Raw genomic sequence first — 21,829 nt, forward strand, 5'->3', positions numbered from 1 at the left:
GGGCACCAGCTCGGGGAAGGCTGCTCTAGCCTATACCAGACTCTTGCCTAGTTTAACCCAAAGTCCTTATCTTCCATTTAGGTTGCATATTCAAAAAGTATATATCGGTTATTAATTTAATTTACAAATTTATAAACTACTTCACAGCCTAAATCCATCAAAGCAATGTAAAACAACATAAAAATAAGCTAAAATATAAAAAATACAAATTCTAAAAACAATTAAAACCATTTTCCAGATGTACCATTAATACTTCATAAATAACTGGGCCCAGTGCCAGGGCCAGGCATAACTGGGCCCTTGGGCACCAGCCTCCCTTGGGCCCACAGCGCCATAGTCCAACACACTCATCCCATACAGGCGGCATGGGACTAGCCCTACTGCGGGTTAGTTACCACGGATTGCAGAACGGGAACGCCACTCTCCCACCTGGAGGGGCCCTTCAGGATGTTGGAAGGAAGCAAAATTGTAATGGCATCAGGATTACTGGTTTGCACATACCTGAGGTATATTTCTTGAGTTTCTTGACTTTCCACAAAATGCAGAAAAGCATTTTCACTTGATCTATAAACACACAAGGAAAGATCTTGACTTCAGCCTTCAACCAGGTGTTATTTGACTACAACTCTCGTCCTCCCTAATGACTGGCCATGCTGATAGGGCTGATAGGGTTAAGGTCAGAGTTATGCACCTCATCTCTGATTTCTAGCCAATCTGCTTTCTGTTGTGTGTGTGTGGAAACGTACGCACGGCTGGATGCACAAGCAAGCCTGGGGTTTATAAATGGGGATGCACATTCAAATGCCCATCTCAAAGAAGGCAAAGAAAACACCTGCCTTTCCATGTACATTCCCATGCACTCCATTGCATCTATGTGGGTATTGGATGCAATGGAGATGAAATGAAAAGAAAATTTCTGCAGAAATAAAGGGTCAGGTTTAAGAACATAAGAACTTAAGAAGAGCCATGCTGGATCAAGCTAAAGGCCCGTCTTGTCCAGCATCCTGTTCTCATGGTAGTCAACTAGATGCCCATGGAAAGCCCACAAACAAGACCTGAATGCAACAGCGGCGCTCTCCCCGCTTGTGATTCCCAGCAACTGGTATACAGAGACACATTGCTTCCAACACTGAAGATAGAACATAGCCATCATGGCTAAGAGCATGGATGGTTTCATTCATCTGGGCTTGTAAGCAGAGCAAGCATGATGGGAATGAATACTATGAGACTACTTCACCCAAAATTGCTGCAAAAGCAAAGGCTCCATTCCTTTTACTCTTAGGGAGCAAGCTGGAAGGGGAGAGGAGTCAAAGGTTTCCCCTGCCCGGATATGCCAGGGTCCACCCTAATTTAGATCAACCTAGTTCTGTTATGAGCTTTGAATCTCTTACCTGACTTCCACTTTACAGATTCTTTTACACTGATTAAATGAGTTGGCCAGCAAGCGAACACAGTTTGATGAAAACTTGTTCTCTCTGATGCTGTAGGAGAAAGTCAGGGAAAAGCAGAAATGTCAAAATGCTGAGCTGGAAATCAGGCCATGGAAAAAGAAATTGCAAAGGATTAACTGCACATACGGTGGGTAACTAACAAGACCAGAACATGTTTTTGAGGGGAGGGGATGGTGAGTTTTCTGAGTGCATTAAGACACATCGAGATGGGCATCTCAACATATCTCAGATTCTCAGAAGCTTTTTGAAATGTAGGCTGAGCTAGGAATAGGGATGGGATGCCGGTTTGAAAGCATTCTGTCAACCTAACAGGCTGGTATCAATTCAAGTTTGTTCTTTGTCCGCAGACCACTGCTTTTACTGATCCTTCCCCCCCCCTTGGAAAAAATATTGATATTAATATTGATATTTTTGAAAGGAAATGATATTTTTTAAGGAAGTGCCTATAAATTAAAGGAAACATCAATAAAAATATCAATATATATATTTTATACAGTTTTTTGTTTTGTTTTGTATTAAATCAGTTTCCAAAAATAGCCGTGGAACATAAAAATTTGATTCGTGATAGTGAGCAAGCGAATTAATGGGAAATTCGGTAGCAAATTCCAACTGGGTGGAATTCTAGAACATCCCTAGCTAGGAAGCGACAAGTTACAGCGATTGTCTGTTAGACAGCACTCCCAAAAGAGGTCACTGTGCCAAAAAGAGGGCCAATGTGTTATGGTTGACCACAAACAAGCCCTTGTAAAATGGATTGTGTAAATCAGCAGACCTGGGCAACCTTAACCAATGAGGTACCCTCCAGATGTTCTGGACTACAATTCCTATCAGCTCCAAGTAGGGAGAAGGTGAATCTATCAATTTCATTTTCTCATTCTAGGAGAAAGTGCAGGATATAAATTTAATAAATAAATAAATCAAATTTGTCCAATCAGTTCAGCTCTCCACATTTCCAAGTAAGTTTGCATTTTTTAAAAAGAAGGTGCTCATAAAACTTCATCATTTGTGGTGTGAATTTCTCTGAATATACACATTTCTATGAACATTTGCTTAATATACACATTTTGCAATTTTCTCTACTGTAATGCATTTTGGTACATTTTCACAGATATACACATTTTTATGGACAGTTTACCCTCGTATATGCATTTTATACACATTCCTTGGCTGAAGAACTGCATTGCAAAATCCAGAAATGTGTGCATTTCAAAGGTTGGGTGTGTTTCAGCTGTCATAGTGTTTCAGAAAGTGTGGTTTAGATAGGTTCATCTTTAAATGCCAGCTGAATAGAATTTCTCCCCTGTCCCTAGCCCCAAGGCATAGATCCTCACGATCCATCATATTAAAGGTGGAGGGGGAAAAAGAGAGATGAAGGCTTCCAAGACTGGAAATGCTGCTTCCCTTAACCACGCCCTGGAGTAGGGATGGAAAGATCTGTCAATTTCAGTTCTCTGGTAAAGGTAAAGGTGTCCCCGCACTTGTAGTGTGAGTCGTTTCCGACTCTTAGGGTGATCTCTTGCGACGTTTACTCGGCAGACCGTATATATGGGGTGGGATCGCCAGTTCCTCCCCCGGCCTTTCTTTACCCCCCAGCATATGCCGGGTACTCATTTTACCGACCACGGATGGATGGAAGGCTGAGTGGACCTCGACCCCTTTTACCGGAGTTCCTCATTTTTCCAGTCTTAAATTCAGTTCTCCACATTTCTGCAGGGTTGGTTTTTTTTTTAAAAGTCCTCATGAAAATTCTCCAGCATTTTAGTCCTCGTTTCTCCTAATAAACCCATTTTAGGCAGTTTTGACTTACACATTTTTGCAAGCCATTTCTCATCATAGAATGCACTTTTGTATGTTATTTTCACTCATATATTCATTTTCATGCACACTTTCCCCTAATATATATGCATTTTTGTAAACATTGGTTGGAAAAGTGCATCACAAAGTTCAAAAAAGTGAGAATTTTGAAGGATGGATATATTTTGGTTCTCATATTGTTTTGGAAAGTGCAAATTTGATAGATTTGACTTGAAATGCAAACTGAATCAAATTTCTCACCCATCCGTACCCTGGCGAGACAGAAAAAGAGATTCAATGACCTTGCTCCATCACTTAAAAACAGAGCATCCCAAAATAGTCTCCCTCTGCCTATCTTGCCATTTCCCTTTCACACACACCCTGCCTTTCTGTTTTTTATTTATTTATTTCTTAAACTTATATACCGCCCGACTAGCAATAGCTCTCTGGGCGGTTAACATAAAATACAATAAAATTACAGAATCTGATACAACAAGCATATAAAAACTACACAATCTAAAACCAAGTTACAAACATTTAACTAAGATTAAAATGCCTCAGAGAAGAGAAAGGTTTTAACTTGGCGCCGAAAAGATGATAGTGTTGGCGCCAAGTGTACCTCCTCGGGGAGACTGTTCCACAATTCGGGGGCCGCCACTGAGAAGGCCCTAGATCTCATCACCACAAACATCCATCACAACTCATTGTCTCCTCCCCTCTCCCTGGCACTGAAGACATTCAGTCAGAAGGGGCAGGGGGCATGTTTAAAGTTGTGCAAAAGCCAGAAAGTGAGGAGGATGTGCTCTGAGCATGTTAGAGTGGAGGAGAGAGAGAAAAACTCCACCTTGCCAATTTTTGCTTCAGGTCCTCTGAAGGCACCAAGGCAGGCCGTAGCGGATACACAGGTGCTTGCAGGCACCATGTTGGGGACCTCAGGTGCAGGGGAACATTTATTATGTTGGATTAGCCTCCAAAATGTATGGAACTCCACTCCCCTTTCCACCAGGAAAATCTAGAACTAGAGTAACTAATTAACCACACGCCAACTATCATTTCAGCCTTAAAACTATGCAAGGCCAGTCCTACCATTAGGCAGAATGAGGTAGCCTCTACAGCCAGCTGCATTTGGATGTCATGGAAGTGCAACAAACTGTGAATAATTTCTATTATTATTATTATTACTACTACTACCACCAGAGAATATTCATTCATTCATTCATTCAAGGTATATCCCACCCTTCCTCCCAAGGGAGCTCAGAGTGAATAAGAGGTGCTTGTGGGATTATCTGCCTCAGGTGTACTATGCACCTTGACGTGGGCGGGGAAAACAGATTAGTCATATCTTGGGTCAGCCCTGGGCATCTGTCAAGTGAACCTGCGAAGCTGCCTAATGCTGAGTCAGACTGTTGGTCCATCTAGCCCAGTATTATCTCCTCTGACTGGCAGCAGTTCTCCAGGATGTCAGGCAGAGCCACCTGCCAAAAAGGAGAGATGCCCCCAGACTCACCTTAAGAGCTCCAGACTGTTGAGACAGGGCAGGAACTTCAGCAGCTGTTCAACACCTTGATCATTTAGCGAGTTGCCAGACAAGCTACAAAGCCAGGGTGGAAATATGAAACACCACTCTTAATTACTAGTATTATTTACTACGACGACAATGACATATATATCCCTCCTTCCATCCAAGCAGCTCAGGGTGGAGCACGTGATTCTCCTCTCTTCCCTTTTATCCTCACAATAACCCTGTGAGGTAGGTTAGGTTGAGAAACAGTGACTGGCCCAAGGGCACCCAGTGAGCTTCATGGTTGAGTTGGGATTTGAACCCTGGTCTAAACTCTAAACACTACACACTACTGGCTACACCACACTTTCAACAAACATGTAGTAAGAATTATTATCATTATTATTATTTATGATATTTATTCGTTGCTTATTACAAAAAAAGTTGTCTCAAAGTAACTTACAATTTTTAAAGTTTCTAAAATATAACAGGTTTTTTTTTAAAAAAAAAAAATACTATTAAGTACATCCACAAAATAAAATTGACTATGACCATTTATAATGGAGAAAAGCTTTGATGGTCAACAAAGCAGTTGAAATGGCTTGAGGCAATGACACAGTATATCCAACTTATGTTTTGAGCTGTGGACATGATATCTTATCACATGCCAAACTCAGCATAGGTCTGTCAGAGCAGTCTTCCTTAACCTGGGGCTCTAGAGATATTTTGGACTACAACCCCTATCAGCCCTGGCTGGGCTAATGGGAATTGCAGTCTAAAACATCTGCAAGGCACCAGGTTGGGGAAAACTGTGTGAAACCCACTTTGCTCTCAAAGTCAATTTTTTTCAAATAAAGATTTTCTGAAAATCTTGCATTCTGTTGGTGCTTGATTTATTTCAGTTTATATCCTGCCATTCTAAATACGGCAGCCAAGGAGGCTAACAGGAGAGATAATAAAATCCATTTTTTAAAACAAACATTAACAATTAAAACATAAAACTGATCAAAAACATCAAACAACCAATTTAAACATATTAGGACAGCCATACATTGTTAAAAGAAAACTCAGTCACCTCAATAGGCCGAAAGGGTATCTAAATAAAAAAAACTATGCCTAATGGCAAAACCACATCACAAAAGGGCCTAGCTGGCCCTTCCTAGGAAACGAGTTCCAAAGCTTGGGTGCAGCCACTGTGAAGGCCCTGTCTCATGTACCTACGAAATGTGCCTCAAAAAGTGGTAGGGCCAGAGAAGGACCTCTCCGGAAAAATCTCAAGATTCAGGCAAGCACATACTATTTTCATTATTATTGTGCCCTGAAGAGGACCTGTTCCCAAAATGCATTATGGGAGGACTATATTAAAACACTGAATATCTATCAGAGTTTAATTTTGCCTGCATTCTTATTGTGTTAATTTGGTTGCATGAATTGAGCTTCAGGCTGTTCCACTGACTTTAAATGAATGGGGTTGGTTCATTCACACATATACACACACACACCTTCACAACACTTACTCGATCTTAGTCAGTCCTGAGCATCTACTTAGAATTTGAAAGAGTCGGTCAATGTCCTTTGGGTCCATTGTGCACTCTTTGAGACTGAAACACAGAACCTGTTTAGCACTTCAAAGACTGAAATCAAAGTTAATTCAGCTTTAGTTCTACCGGATGGGTAAATTGGAGAAGGAAAGGAGCTAAACTGAGGGAACACAAACGTCTTTTTTGGGAATCTAGTGAATTTTTAGGAATTTAGTGAAATGTAAATTTTTTGGGGGGGGGGAATGTAACACAATAACAACAACAATAATGTTGAAGCAATGGTTAACCATATAATGGTTAAAAACAGTTGACCTTTGTTTTTATTGTATTTTAATGTTTTTATTGTATTGGGTTATTTATTTATTTATTTATTTATTTATTTATTAAATTTGTATACCGCCCCATAGCCGAAGCTCCCTGGGCGGTTCACAACAGACAATATCAAAATACAATAAAACACATATTTAAAACAATTCAAACAGCATTAAAATGGGCTTCCTTAAAAAATTTTAAATTTAAAACGTTTATAACACATATTTTAAAACTTGTTGTAAACTGCTTTGATGCTTTTGAAAAATAGCGGCATCCAAATATATTTATAAATAAATTTATAAAATAGAAAAATGTGGCAACAATAGCATCACCATTGATTCACTAAGATCCAGGCTAGCATTTGGTCTAAGGGCTAACGTATCCCTTTTATTTTATTTTTGCTAAAGACACAGACAGGTCTTTTCTGTCTGTCTTTGTAGGATTCCAGCAGCGGAATATATGAATTTTTTTGAAAGTATACATGATTGTGAAGGCGATACTGTTATGGCCGCTAGCTGACCATTCTTTCGTTAGGTAGATCATTGGCAAGTAGCCCAGGGATAGCCAGCTGCTGTTTCATCAGTGGGAGTCAGTGGTTAGCAGACAGTCTCCTGATTTTTGGGGTTCTCTCTAGGTTTTTTAATGAGATATCCACCAGTGCTTGGGGGCAGGCAACACCCCTCTTGCTGAGGGCAGAGGGCAGATGTGTACTTAGCTGATAGTTTCAGAAGAGTCTCTGCATATTTGAAAATAAAGCACATTTTACAAAGATGCTGTGTCATGTAAAGGAAACCAAGCCCAGTGGTGGCATGCTCCTGAAGAGTCACATTCCACAGGCTCTGTTTGAGTCAGATTTCTCCTGAATAAGAGAGGCTGAGAAAGCCTGACTAAGGCTGCGTACACACACACCATACATGTGAAGCACATTTTGCCCCAAAGAATCCTGGGAATTGTAGTTTGTTAAGTGTGCTGGGCATTGTAGCTCTGTGAGGGGTAAGCTACAGTTCCCAAGGTTCTTTTGGGGGGGGCTTTAAATGAATGGTGTGTAAGCAGACTGAAGCAGAGAGAAAAGTTCACCCCCTCCAGAAAACTTACAGGTTGCAGTTCAGGAGTTGTGGGATGGTCCTGATGAAAGGTTCCCTATCCCCCCAGCTCAGATTTTTCTTGCTCCTCTGCCTCTTTCATGGTCCTGAGAGTTCCAGTGGCTGCTGGCCACCATTTTTTCCTTCTCTAACTAGTCTCTAGGCTAGAGTAAGGGCAGAAAGCATTGCCCTCACTCTGGCTTCAGAATAAGGTGCTGGTTTTGACCTATAAAGCCTTACACGGCTTGGGACCACAATACCTGATGGAACGCCTCTCCCGATACGAACCCACCCGTACACTACGCTCAACATCCAAGGCACTCCTCCGGGTGCCTACTCCAAGGGAAGCTCGGAGGGTGGCAACAAGGGAGAGGGCCTTCTCAGTGGTGGCCCCCAAATTATGGAATGATCCCTCTGACGAGGTGTGCCTGGCACCAACACTGTTATCTTTTCAGCACCAGGTCAAGACTTTCCTCTTCTCCCAGGCATTTTAGCATGTGTTTTATATTGTTTTAAATTGTGTTTTAAATTGTTTTTTAAAAGATGTATCTTAAATTGTATTTGTTTTTAGTTACTGTAAACCGCCCAGAGAGCTTTGGCTATGGGATGGTATACAAGTATAATAAATAAATAAATAAATAAATATGAAGGGCAGTAGAGTTCAATGGTTAGAGCCTCTGCTTTGCATGCAGAGGGTCCCAGATTCAGTCCCCAGCATCTCCAGATAGACCTCCCCCAAACCCCAGAGAGCCACTTTCAGTGGGTGAACACAATACTGAACTCAATTGGCCAATGGCTTGACTCGGACTAAGGCTGCTTCATATATGCCTATCAACAAAGTGCATTGTTCTGAATCTAAACAGAGAAGGGGGACTTCAGGACAAAAATCAATGGCAGCCACCAGCTACTGACAGTCCCGGGAGTGCTGTTGCACGATCCAATAAATGCATTACTTTGCCCGCTTTCATGACCCTACCTTCGAAAAAAAAAGCTGAAATGCACCTTTTGGAGGAGGAAAAAAATGACCCCTCCAACTTCACACCCTTCAAATGGGGTGGCATTTTGACTCAGCCCTAGACTGGACAAGATGCGGTTGTTTCAGGAGGAAAGCCAACTTCTGCAGTGATACCACACGCAAAAATGACCAAAAACCACATTTTTGTTTGTTTGTCTTTTGAGGTTCCTAAGCAGAGAGGAAAATGGCACCTTACCCAAAGCAGCGACTGTAGACTAAGTGATGTGTGTGATCCTGTAGTAGCTCCTCTTGATGCTCACTGATTATGCTGTGCCTTTGAGGACTGAAAAGAAATCTCTTCATCAAGTTAATCAACCTGAGGGCACATCTCAATTATGCTTCTGAAATTATCCCCAAGGAAAATTGGAAATCTGAATGCTCTGGTCTTCTTTCTGGAGTCAAACCAGTGGATTACAAATCCTCCCTGATCCTCCATTGCTCCACTTTTAATCACTGGTTTTTGGAGAGAGCATTGTTTGCCATGGGTTTCATTTCCTTCCGTAAGGATGTCAGAGAATTCCAACAAAAATGGAAAATTGCCAGTGTCTATTATAATAAATAAATAAATAAATATTCATCCCATGTGAAAATCAATCTAGCTAATGGGATTGGTATTTGCTGCTGTTGTTCCTTTCAGTCTGCAAATGATATGTAATTGATGGAAGGTTTTTTGCCCATTTGCATTGCATTTCATTTGAACTAAAATGAATGCAGTGGAATAATGTAATGACAATCCAATTTATGTTATGCATTACGTACATCACATACGTTTTGTAATTTCACCATAGCAGACAGAGAAACAAATAACACAGCTTTGGGCAGAAGACAAATTGCAGCAGAATGGAAGCAGTGCTGCCTGTGATGAATACAGGGCAGAATGGAAAACTATGCCATCTTACATCCCTAGCCCTACTTTACAGAGGACAGTCCAGTCTGTTTGAAAACATCCTCTATTTGAAGGGCTCTCTGGTCCAAGTGTGGCTGAAAGAACCCTAAGAAGAGGGATCATCAAACCGGGCCAGCATAGCCAATGGTCAGGAGATGAGGGGATTTGTAGTCCAGAACATCTGGAGGGCACCCATATTTGCTACCTCCAATCTACTCTAACTGGCGATGGCTGTCTAGGGCCAGAGGCAGAGATCTTTCATATCACTCACCACCTGATCCTTCTAAATGGGGATGGCATAGATTGAGCCGGGGATGTTCTGCTTACAAAGCAGGGGCTCTACCACTGAGCTATGGTCCCCCCCCAATGCATCAATGGTAAAGGCCTTTACCTGATTCTTTCCCCAAAGGTTAAATGAACTTTCTGGGTACTTCCCAAACTGTAATGAGAGAGGGGGGGGGAGAGAGTAGAATGAGTAAAAAATTGTGAGCCGATGCAGGGATTTTATTATTGATTCTTTTTAGAAAGACATTCTGTGGACTTTTCAGACTACTCTGACAAGAGAAGCAGCAGACATACCATAACTGCATTGAGGTCATACTCTCCAAGTTAGAGAAGAATTGCACTAAGCAAAAGACGCCACTCAGGGATATGTTATTATGATCCAGCCTAAAGGAAAGAGAAAGCAAGAAGGACCTTTAACAAGGTTATAATTCATGACTGCACGAGAAGAAAGCAGGATCCGGCTGGGTGGGCCATTCCTTATGAAGCTGCTCCAGCTGTCAGCTCTCTGGGCGCCTGGATGTGGGCAGAGCCAATGGAGAAGCCATCTCTTTTTATCTGGCCCTGCCCCACTTACATGGCTGTCACACCAGGCTGGCCCAAGACTTTCTGCTGCCTGAGGTGAAGGGCAAAATGGCAGCCCTTGCCACTGCACGGACAAAAGCTGATTGGACTAGCAGTTGAATCTTACTTCAGCCCTGGTGACAGGTCAGCCTTCTCCACTGCGCCGGAGGGTAGCAGGGTAGCTTAGGAAGTGCAGGGCAGATCGTACAGAGGCCCGACCCAGCCCTGCCCTACAACTCCTCACTAGTCCACACTGCCTGTGGCAGCCACCTCACTCTGCCTAACAGCAGGGCCAGTCCCGGGATGTAGCCTGGAGGTAGGACAGACTGAGATGGCCCCCCAAAAAAGACATTTCCAGCCATCTGCTTGGCATAAGAAAAACACTAACTGCAAACCCAGATGTGACTCATCATGTAATTAGATGTTGGTGCAGGTGATTTAAAAAAACAACACAACCCTAAGTAGACAACACAGTGGAGAAGCAGATCAGGACCATGGCATGCGGAGATGTTTTAACTCTTTATGCTGTCACAGCCTTAATCAGCATCCCACCCCCATGCCTGCTATTCACAATGCATGATATAAAATTTAGTCATTCTCAGTGTAGTAGACCCATTGAAATCATAAGAACATAAGAAAAGCCTGCTGGGTCAGGCCAAAGGCCCATCAAGTCCAGCATCCTGTTCTCACAGGGGCCAACCAGATGCCCATGGGAAGCCTGCAAGCAGGACCTGAGTGCAAGAGCACTCTCCCTTCCTGCAGTTTCCAACAAGTGGTATTCAGAAGCATGCTGCCTCTGAAATCAATGAACTTGGGTTAAGTCCATTTGTTTCAATGGGTCTGTTACGAGTATGACAATGCTTAGATATCACCCCGTGGGAGGCATCATTATGAAAATCCTGCATATGCCCTTGGTGGCTTAGTTCTGACTGAGGGCTGTCCCTTGGACAAATCGGGGTCTAGGCTGTCTCACATTAGCCTGGAGATGCCGTGGCACATGACTGAATGCTCCTCCATACAAAAATTATATCCTGCATGTAGAAACATAGCATATCAAGGAAGGATTGTAGCCTTACCTTCCCCCTAACATGATTGATTTCAATGTGCACATTGCTCCCATCAACCATTATGGCATCAACCACAATACAATAACATTCAAATATCAAATATACAACAAAACAGAAACAGACCCAGCAGATAAAACAGAATCACAAGATAGAAACACGATGTGCTCGGTAGAACAAAAACCTGAATTTTTTTAAAGCCTTCACTGTCTGGTGAAAAATAGCAAGAGCACTGGCCAACCAAGCCTCATGGAGACTCTCTATAATAGACCTTCCCTCACCCCCTGGTCTTTGGAACACTCTCCCCAGGAAGGTATCATGCCTTCATCGGATGAGTCCTCAGAGGAGGACGAGGAGCAGTGGCTTGGCACAGCAGACCCAGGACAGGGAACAAGCAGACTCACCCAAGACGCAGCTCCAGACCACCCACTGCAGGAAGCTGTTCAGGACACAGCTGAACCCCCTCAGTCAGACTCAGAGAATGAACAGGAGGTTCCCTGCCCCCTACAGAGCAAAGATGCCTGCAAGTAGCAGAGCAACACAGGCGTTCTGGCCATTTAAGGCTACAAGCTCCTGAGAGTCAGAGGGCTGATTGCTGGTACCTGAACCAGGGAGGGAAGCTTAAAAGGCAGTGAGAGGCCTTTTGCCCTCCACCGGAAGCAACACCAGACACCAGTGTCAGACCCTTGCTAGCTGTGCCCGGCCCTGTTGAGTCTTGATATCCAGATTGCCTTCTCAGATTATTGACCCTTTTGTGACTGACCTTGCCTTGGAAGATGAACTGGTATGTAAAGTGACACCCCTTTACCCCCCCCTTGCTTATCCACATTCTGTTCAAGCCTTATCTGCTTTACAACCAAGCTCCTAACTTAGGCAGCTGCTGGCTAATTGTTTTACAGCACCATTAATCACCTTGATGCAGCTGGCAGAGACCAACAGAAGGCACACCTGGTGCCAACTTTATTATCATTTCAGGACCAGGTAAAAAATGCCTATTCTCCCAGGCATATGGACAGCTTGAACGATATTGTCACAGTTACTCAATCCAGCTAGTGTGTGTGTGTGTGTTTTATAATTGTTATTATTTTGATATTGTGCATGGTTTAATAAGTTTTTGTTACATTATTTTTTAGTATAAAGTGATATACAAGTCAGATAAAATCAAGGAGTTCCATAGCTTGGGGACAGTCACCAGAAAGGCCCTTTCTCCTTCCTCAATTTATCTTGTGTCATTCAGCTAAATATATAGACAACCAGGACCTTCACTTACGTTAAAGAACATAATGCTTTCAGATGAGGAAGTAGCTCTGCTATCTTCAAAACACCTAGGTCACCCAGATAATTATTTGACAAGCTACAATTGAAAAGAAGATGAATTAATTTTCCACTTTATATTTACACTTTCTATTACTTTTTTTAAAAAAAACTGAATTAATTACATGATGTATTATTTATTTTCATTTCCCTTGTCCCTGGTGGAGGGCCTGGTGGATGATTTAGAGATACACAGCAAGGTGAATGTCAACAGGCCTCAAGGGAAGTTACTTGTGAATGTAGGCTTTGTGCGCAGTAAAGGGAACAGAGAGATCAGCTCTAATAGGGCCAGTAACAGTCCTCAGAAAAATGTAGTAAGGAAGCCAAGCCATAAATCACATGGTCTTCGATGTCTGTATACTAATGTGCAGAGCATGGCAAACAAGCAGGACTAACTTGAACTCTTAATACAGGAGGGCAATTACGACTTGATAGGTATACCTGAAACTTGGTGGGATGACTCCCATGACTGGAATACAGCAACTGAAGGATATAACTTGTTCAAAAAGAACAGAAGGAATAAAATGGGAGGTGGAGTCATGCTATATGTTAAAAATATATATCCCTGCACAGAAATACAGGAAGATGTGCTTGGTAGCTCCACCGAGAGTATCTGGATTAAAATTAATGGGGCAAGTAATAAAAGGAGTGTGGTGCGTGGAGTCTACTACCGACCACCCAATCAAGGAGAAGACGAGAATGTAACTTTTGAAAAGCAAATTGCCAATGTTTCGAGGAGGCATGATGTAGTAGTAACGGGGGATTTCAATTATCCTGATACCTGTTGGGAGACAAATTCTGCCAAACATGGCCCCTCCATGAAATTTCTGAATTGTGTTGGAGATAACTTCCTCCTACAGAAAGTGGAGGAGGTAACCAGAAGATCAGCTATCCTGGACTTGATTCTAACCAACAGAGATGATTTGGTGGATGAAGTGGCAGTTATGGGAACTCTGGGGCAAAGTGACCACACCATACTTGAATTCTTGATTTTAACAGAAGCAAATGCAGAGAGTAGCCATACATGCACCGTGGACTTCAGGAAAGCTGATTTTAATAAACTCGGAACAATTGTAAGTACGGTTCCATGGCAAGCAACCCTAATGAGAAAAGGAGTCCAAGATGGGTGGGAGTTTCTAAAAAAGGAAATTCTAAAAGCGCAATGGCAAGCAATTCCAACAAGGAAAAAAAGGGGGGGGAAACAGCAGAAGAAGCCAATGTGGGTTCACAAAAAGCTTAGAGATGACCTGAAAACAAATAAAGACACATACAGGAAGTGGAAAGAAGGCCAGGCCACAAAGGAAGAGTGCAGGCAGGTATCACGGAATTGCCGGGATGGTGTCAGGAAGGCTAAAGCTGAGAATGAGCTGAGGCTAGCGAGGGATGCTAAAAGCAACAAAAATGCTTTCTTCAGGTATGTCCATAGTAAAAGACAGAGAAAAGAAATGGTGGCACAGCTACTTATTAAGGATGGCAAAATGATAACAGATGACAAAGAAAAGGCAGAAGTGCTCAATTTCTACTTTGGCTCTGTCTTCTCCAAAAAGAGGATCTACGACCCTCCCGGAAAACATGAAATAGAAGGGGCAGGATTGGAGCTTGAGATTGATAGACAAACAGTCAAGGAATACCTAATCACTTTGAAAGAGTTCAAATCAGCTGGGCCTGATAAACTGCATCCTAGAGTATTGAAGGAACTGGCTGAAGAACTCTCAGTACCGCTGTTTATTATCTTTGCGAAATCATGGAGGACTGGTGAAGTGCTGGATGATTGGAGGCAAGCTAATGTTGTCCCTATCTTCAAAAAGGGCAAAAAGGAGGAACCAGGGAACTAGAGACCAGTTAGCCTAATATCAATCCCTGGAAAAACTCTGGAGCAGATTATAAAGCAGTCTATCTGTAAGCACCTTGAAAACAATGCAATGACTACTAGGAGCCAACATGGATTTATGAAGAACAAATCCTGCCAAACTAATCTTATCTTGTTTTTTGATCGGGTAACCTCCCTTGTAGACTGTGGGAATGCTGTGGACATAATATATCTCAACTTCAGCAAAGCTTTTGACAAAGTGTCCTATGATATTCTGATTAGCAAGCTAGCTGGCTCCAGAATCGTACTCAAAGAGTTCCTTCTCAAACTGGGCGGAAGTAACAAGTGAGCTAGCACTGGGCTCGGTCCTGGGCCCAGTGCTCTTCAACATTTTTATTAACGACTTGGATGAGAAGGTACAGAGCATGCTTATCAAATTTGCAGATGATACAAAATTGGGGGGCACAGCTAATACCGTGGAAGATAGAAACAACATTCAAAGGGACTTTGATAGGCTGGAGCATTGTGCTGAAAACAACAGAATGAAATTCAACAGGGATAAATGCAAAGTTCTACACTTAGAAAAAAGAAACCAAATGCACAGTTATAAGATGGGGGATACTTGGCTCAGCAATACGACATGTGACAAGGATCTTGGAATTGTCGTTGATCAAAAGCTAATATGAGCCAACAGTGTGATGTGGCTGCAAAAAAGGCAAATGCTATATAAGGCTGCATTAACAAAAGTGTAGTTTCCAAATCGCATGAAGTAATAGTTTCCCTCTATTCAGCATTGGTTAGGCCTCATCTTGAATACTGCATCCAGTTCTGGTCTCCGCACTTCAAGAAGGATGCAGACAAACTGGGACAGGTTCAGAGGAGGGCAACAAGGATGATCAGGGGACTGGAAACAAAGTCCTATGAGGAGAGACTGAAATAACTGTGCATGTTTAGCTTGGAGAAGAGAAGATTGAGGGGAGATATGATAGTACTCTTCAGGTACATGAAAGGTTGTCACACACAGGAGGGCCGGGATCTCTTCTCGGTTGTCCCAGAGTGCAAGACACAGAATAATGGGCTCAAGTTGCAGGAAGCTAGATTTTGACTGGACATCAGGAAAAACTTCCTGTTAGAGCAATACGACAATGGAACCAATTACCTAGAGAGGCAGTGGGCTCTCTGACATTGGAGGCATTCAAGAGGCAGCTGGACAGCCATCTGTCGGGAATGCTTTGATTTGGATTCCTGCATTGAGCAGGGGGTTGGACTTGATGGCCTTTTAGGACCCTTCCAACTCTACTATGCTATGTTGAAAATGTAGGGAAACACATGTGCCATTTTCAGACCTTCATGAAATTCATACCGGATCATTCATGTTCACAGGTGAATGTCGGTGTTCACTGATGTTTGGGCATTCAGTGTAAAATTTAATTACAAAAAAGAAGAAACCAAAGAAAACTTACTCTAACTCAGATACATCACTGCACCTTCTCAAGGCCAAGCATACGTTTTTCAGATCTTCACCCTGAAAATTATTGTCCGCCAAGCTAGAAAAGAAAGCAAATCACTCTTCAGGTGCGCTAAAACCAGGTGCGCTAACACCAGGGCACACAGGAAGTTGCCTTACCCCGAGTCAGACCACTGGGCCATCTAGCTCACTATTGTAATTTGACACTGACTAGCAGCGGCTCTCCGTCTTCAGACGGGGCACTTTCCCAGCCATGTTGCCGGATTTAAGCTCTCACCATTCTTGACCTGTGCTAGCTGAGGCTGATGACAGTAGGAACCCAACAATACTTAGAGGACACCACATCATGTAATTCTGGTTTACACGCTCTTCAGGTGTGTTTATAGTCTCTCTGTACATATGACATAACTGTGGTAAGCAGTGATGGCTGTTGCCCTTTGGAACAGGTGGGGCAGAATGCAAGGAGCCCAACAGTAGGTCGCACCAAAGCCAATTGCAGGAAGGGCCAAATCATTCTAGTTTTGTTCAGCTTCCTCTTCCCTGCTGAGTTCTACAAGGGCAACACTGAGACAAAAGAGGAGGCAGCTGGCAGCCGGGGCCAACCCCTGGAATGAGTGTGAGTAATAAGGCAGGCAGGTAGGGGTTGGCAAAATAAGGTTGGTGGGGCAGATCCCCATTTGCCCGAAAGGACCAACCTCCATGGTGGAAAGTAAGCATGCACGGGGAGGATAGTAATCACAGGGGTATGCCCCACTCTTGATGTGTACATGCTCATTTGAACGTCTGCAGGGACCCTTGTGGGGGGCCCATGTGGCTCCTCCCCCACCACATGTATCCAGTTCATTCACCACAATTATATTGTGCAAACAGCGACAGTATGAAATAAGCAATGGACAGAAAAACACGGTACAACATTGTAGCAACCACTGGACCTTTTGAGGGATATTTTGGGAACTGAGAGAGGTCCAATGCATAGGCTCCACTCTCCTCCTTCAATCCTCTCCCCTCATCCACCATCAAGCCTCTTTCTCTCACCCAACCTTAAGACCATTGGAGTTTGGTATCTACTGCAGCGGAGTGCAGAAATGAATAGTCTGGTTAGACAGGTAATTGAAAGAATAAAGAAACTGAAGGTTTGTTACTCCTGGGAAATTAAAATCATTCTGTCTACAGATATACACGTGGCCAATGTAGAGCCACGAGGCTCGCATTCAAAGGCGCTGTCTCTGACTGACTAGAAAAAGGAAGAAGGAAGTAAAGCCTGAGAAAAACAAATAAGTAGTTACTAAAGGAATCAGCAAGGGTGTAGTCATCTGGGGTTTTGTGGGGAGGTCTTAGACCCCTTCCTTTTTTGGGAGCAGGGCCTTAGCAAGGTCTCTGTGTCTCCAGCATCCTATGAGCCAATCAGCCTGAAAGGGGAGTGTCTTAGCCACGGAGACGGGTCTTCTAACATGCTTCCTTCTCCTTTCCTGCAGATTTGAGCCAATCATCCAGTGATCTCTAGGTTGCCAGGAACAGTTTCTTTCAGTCATCAAATGCCTAGGTAGAAAGCAATAAAGGCTCTAAGAGGAATAATCTCTAAGCAAATACAACTAAGGTCACTGTACCTTATTTTCCTTGATGTTGACACCATCTGATGTCCATCACTACTTAACTGGCCAGCAGTCCTGTACCAAGACCAAAATGGGGAAAAGTTACTGGGGGTGGGGGAGGGGAAAGGACAAAATGTACAGGTTTGTGATGGGACACAACTGGCTAGCAAGAGCAACATGAACCCGAGTCCTTGACCTGGCTTGTGAATGTGCGAGTGTGCGGGCTCTCTTGAGGAGATCACATCCACTTTGCTCCTCCTCCAATCGTGGTGTTGCTGTAGTGCTGAGAGCTATATTGTATTTTATGTATTTTAATTGTATTTTATGTATTTTAATTTATTTTAATGTTTTTGTGATTTTACTGTTTACAATTTTATTATGTATATGTTTGATCTTATTTTTGTAAGCCGCCCTGAGTGCCCTATTATAGGGTAGAAGGGCGGTATAGAAATATTTTAAATAAATAAGCCATGGTTTGTCTTACTGGCCTGCTGTCTGAACCTAGGCTCACCGTTTGTCTTGCTCCAGACAAACTGCAAGCTGTAACTATGGTTTGTGCTGACATACCTGGCACCAACAATGTCTTTGTCAACAAGCGTCAAGATTGCAGTTTGATGATGAACACTAAAGGGAGGAGAGAGAGATTTCCATAATGTTTAACGGCAACATTCTCCACAAACCCCTAGTCCACATGTTGAACAGGAGGTTGAAAAGTCTGCAAACCAGGGGAACCTTTCCTTTCCCAGCCCTGTGCAAAGGTTTGACCAGAGGTGAGATGTATGCATGGAAAGACATTTGGGATCATACCTGTTGTACCTGCCCCTTCACCATGGCCAAATTCCATGTTCTTAAGGTGGTGTGCATACACCCCTGGTGCAGACCGAATTTGATTAATTGAGGTTGCAATCCTAACATCACTTACCTCTGAGTAAACCCCACTGAATTCAGTAGGGCTTACTTTTGAATAGACAAGGATACAATTGCACTGTAATTGCTTAAATGACTAAAATGAATGCAATTAATGTCTCAGGATTGCTTTGACCAGATGATAGCCCTAATCTCACCAATGTGGAAATGGCACGAGATAATTAAGATCTAGAAGAAACAGCAGCCAGTGAACTTTGGTGCAAGGAGAGGCCACACAAATCCCACCCCATTCCCCATATATTCTTCATTTTCTGAAAAGGACTGCAGACCTTACCCTCCTTAGGCAAACCAAACTGCCTCACCTTGGCCAGCCCATTAGAAAACATCAGAGCTTGGAAAAGTTACTTTTTTAAACCACAACTCCCATAAGCCCCAGCCAGCATGGCCATTGGATTGCGCTGGTGGGAGTTGTAGTTCAAAAAAAGTAACTTTTCCAAGCTCTGAAAACTCCCTGTTTCCCTATAGGTCTATCCACCTCAGCAGTCAATGAGCCAGTTGGAGAGCCAGTGTGGTTAGAGCATCTCCATTCTCCAGTCAGGCACGCAAAAGGCATCATCACAGTTCAAAGACACATTCTGGCCAGGGAAGAGCACTCAAAGAGGATGCAGAACAGGGATGGATGGGGGTGTGTGTCTGTGCCCTAGAGGAAGGGGGCATGGCCTGGAGGGAGCCCCAAGAGCCAGATAGGGTCTGGTGGGCCAAATTCAGCCCTTAGGCCTGGGGTTCCCCACCCCTGCTTTAAATGGACAAAGCCCTGTGCTAGCAGGGTGTTCCCCCCTGAGCCCTATCATCTAGTGGAAGGGATGGTTGGAGAGTTCTGGGAAGCAGTGAAATGAGGAGAGCTGTTACACTAGGGATGTGCTCAAATTTCGCAAAATTCAAATTTGACCTCAGATTTCCTATTTATTCACTTTTTTTGGGGGGGGGGGTCCTCGCAGATCAGGTTTTTTCCTAGCAGTTTTCCGCAGCTGAAGTGGGTGTTGTTTGTTTTTTAAAAAACAACCTCAGAAATATTGATATTTCCCTCAAATATTGATATTTTGAGGGAAATATCAATATTTTAACAAACATCTATGAAAAATAATTTTTAGAAAATATCAGTATTAATATTGGTATTTTTGTGTGTGGGGGGGGGAAACCGAATCGGTATTTCTGGCAAATAGTGAATATTGATCCCTTTATGAAGTGCTACTGAATGAAAGTTCGACGGAAAGAAAATTGAACTGGCACCAAAGTGTGGACCCTTTCCCTGTGTTACACCCTGTCCGCTGCCTTCTGAAAGCTGCTTCTATATGCCATAGAGCATCACAATGAACTGGAAAAAAGACAGTGGGTATTGTTATTAAGAGATGAGCACCATTTCTTGATCAAACCCATGCTTACCTGATTTTAAGCTTCACTATATTTGGACAAATACTCATTGCATCCAGGAGACAGAAAATGCTCTTAAGAGACAGTTGGTTGTTGCTTAAGCTGCAGGAAACAAAACAAAAAGATTACTTGCAATGCACTCTACGTGGGGCTGCCTTTGAAGACGGTTCGGAAACTGCAGCTTGTGCAAAATGCAACAGCCAGATTGGTAACAGGGACCAGACAGTCCGAACATATAAAACCGATTCTGGCCTGCTTGCATTGGCTGCCTGTATGTTTCCAAGCTCAATTCAAGGTTCTGGTTTTGACCTATAAAGCCTTACACGGCTTGGGACCACAATACCTGATGGAACGCCTCTCCCGATACGAACCCACCCGTACACTACGCTCAACATCCAAGGCCCTCCTCTGGGTGCCTACTCCAAGGGAAGCTTGGAGGGTGGCAACAAGGGAGAGGGCCTTCTCAGTGTGGGCCTCCAAATTATGGAATGATCTTTTTGACGAGGTGCGCCTGGCGCCAACACTGTTATCTTTTCGGTGGCAGGTCAAGACTTTCCTCTTCTCCCAGGCATTTTAGCATGTGTTTTAAATTGTTTTTATCTTGTTTAAAATGGTAAAATTGTGTTTTAAATTGTTTTTAAAATATGTGTTTTAAATTGTATATTTGTTTTCATGTTTTTGATTGCTGTAAACCGCCCAGAGAGCTTTGGCTATGGGGCGGTATACAAGTGCAATCAATCAATCAATCAATCAAAAGCCCAAAACCACACATCCGCTTCAGAAAATCACTCTAATAATAAAAGCCACATTAAGGGAGGCCTTTGCAGCATCAAGGAAGGAACAGTAGACGACACTGATGGTCCTAGATGAAAACTCTTGAATTTCCACTTAAAAGAATTTCAGGTAGCAGAGCTTTAAGGGGGGGGGGGCGGCTGTGCTTGTCGGAATGTCAGAGAATTTCAATGAAAACAGACACAGGAGCAGAAACTGCCGATATTCACCTATTTGTGCAGAACAGTATACAGTGAGTATGATTGGGATTGGCTGCTGTTCTGGCTTTCAGTCCACAAAACACGTGTAACTGATGTACGTCCCCCCCCCCCATTTGCATTATGTTTTCTTTGGGTGGAAAAACATAATGACAACATAGGTTACATAATTAACTACATAAATTATGTAAGTTATGCAATTTTGCCACAGTGGACAGTGAGATAAATAATGTAGTCTTTGGCCGAAGACAAAATGCAGTGGTGTGGAAACAGCACTGGATGTGATGAATCCCAGTGAGATGGAAATCAAGGCCTTCCTACATCCCTGGTTAAGACCTTGGCGAGTTCCTTCCAATTGGAGTGCTAGACAGACCAATGCCTACATAATCCAGCTTTATCTGGCCCAGAAAGGACCACAGCTCAGTGATAAAACACATACTTTGAATGCAGAAAGTCCCAGGGTCAGTCTCTGGCATCTTCTGTTAGAAGGATCAAGTAGCAGGTGATGTGAAAGACCTCTTCCTGAGACCCTGGAGAGCTGCTCCCAGTCAGAGTAGGCAATACTACGCTAGCTGTACAAATAATGTGACCTGATCGACAGCAGGATCCTATATTCAGTGTTCCTCCTAGGGCACATGCTTTGTACGCAGAAAGCAGCCTTTCCCCACGTGATGTCCTATGGATGTTTTGGACTACAATTTCCATCAGGCTCAGTCATCATGGCCACTGGCCAAAGATGATGGGAGTGATAGTCTAAACCATCTGGAGGGCACCAGGCTGGAGAAGGCTGGTAGAAGGTCTCAAGCTCAATCCTCAGGATTGCCACTTAAGGGCAATCAGATAGACCTCTTTGGAGAGCCAATCAG

At 43.2% G+C, this 21,829-nt stretch overlaps 1 protein-coding gene across 5 annotated transcripts in view; it reads right to left on the reverse strand.

The window, feature by feature from the left end:
- The window catches only part of NLRC5 (NLR family CARD domain containing 5), a 108,188-nt gene that overhangs the window by 48,242 nt on the left and 38,117 nt on the right, over nt 1-21,829 (reverse strand). For all 5 annotated transcript variants that reach the window (XM_061594027.1, XM_061594026.1, XM_061594030.1 and 2 more), the window contains 12 exons: nt 19,987-20,076; nt 18,244-18,300; nt 17,692-17,751; nt 16,080-16,163; nt 12,763-12,846; nt 10,162-10,251; nt 9,974-10,021; nt 8,893-8,979; nt 6,264-6,347; nt 4,753-4,836; nt 1,392-1,481; nt 502-564 (listed from right to left, as the gene is read on the reverse strand). In XM_061594027.1, coding sequence (XP_061450011.1) covers nt 502-564; nt 1,392-1,481; nt 4,753-4,836; nt 6,264-6,347; nt 8,893-8,979; nt 9,974-10,021; nt 10,162-10,251; nt 12,763-12,846; nt 16,080-16,163; nt 17,692-17,751; nt 18,244-18,300; nt 19,987-20,076 — 921 coding nt within the window. The remainder of the gene's footprint in view (nt 1-501; nt 565-1,391; nt 1,482-4,752; nt 4,837-6,263; nt 6,348-8,892; nt 8,980-9,973; nt 10,022-10,161; nt 10,252-12,762; nt 12,847-16,079; nt 16,164-17,691; nt 17,752-18,243; nt 18,301-19,986; nt 20,077-21,829) is intronic.

The sequence above is a fragment of the Rhineura floridana genome, chromosome 13, assembly GCF_030035675.1.
Source record: "Rhineura floridana isolate rRhiFlo1 chromosome 13, rRhiFlo1.hap2, whole genome shotgun sequence".
Taxonomy (NCBI): domain Eukaryota; kingdom Metazoa; phylum Chordata; class Lepidosauria; order Squamata; family Rhineuridae; genus Rhineura; species Rhineura floridana.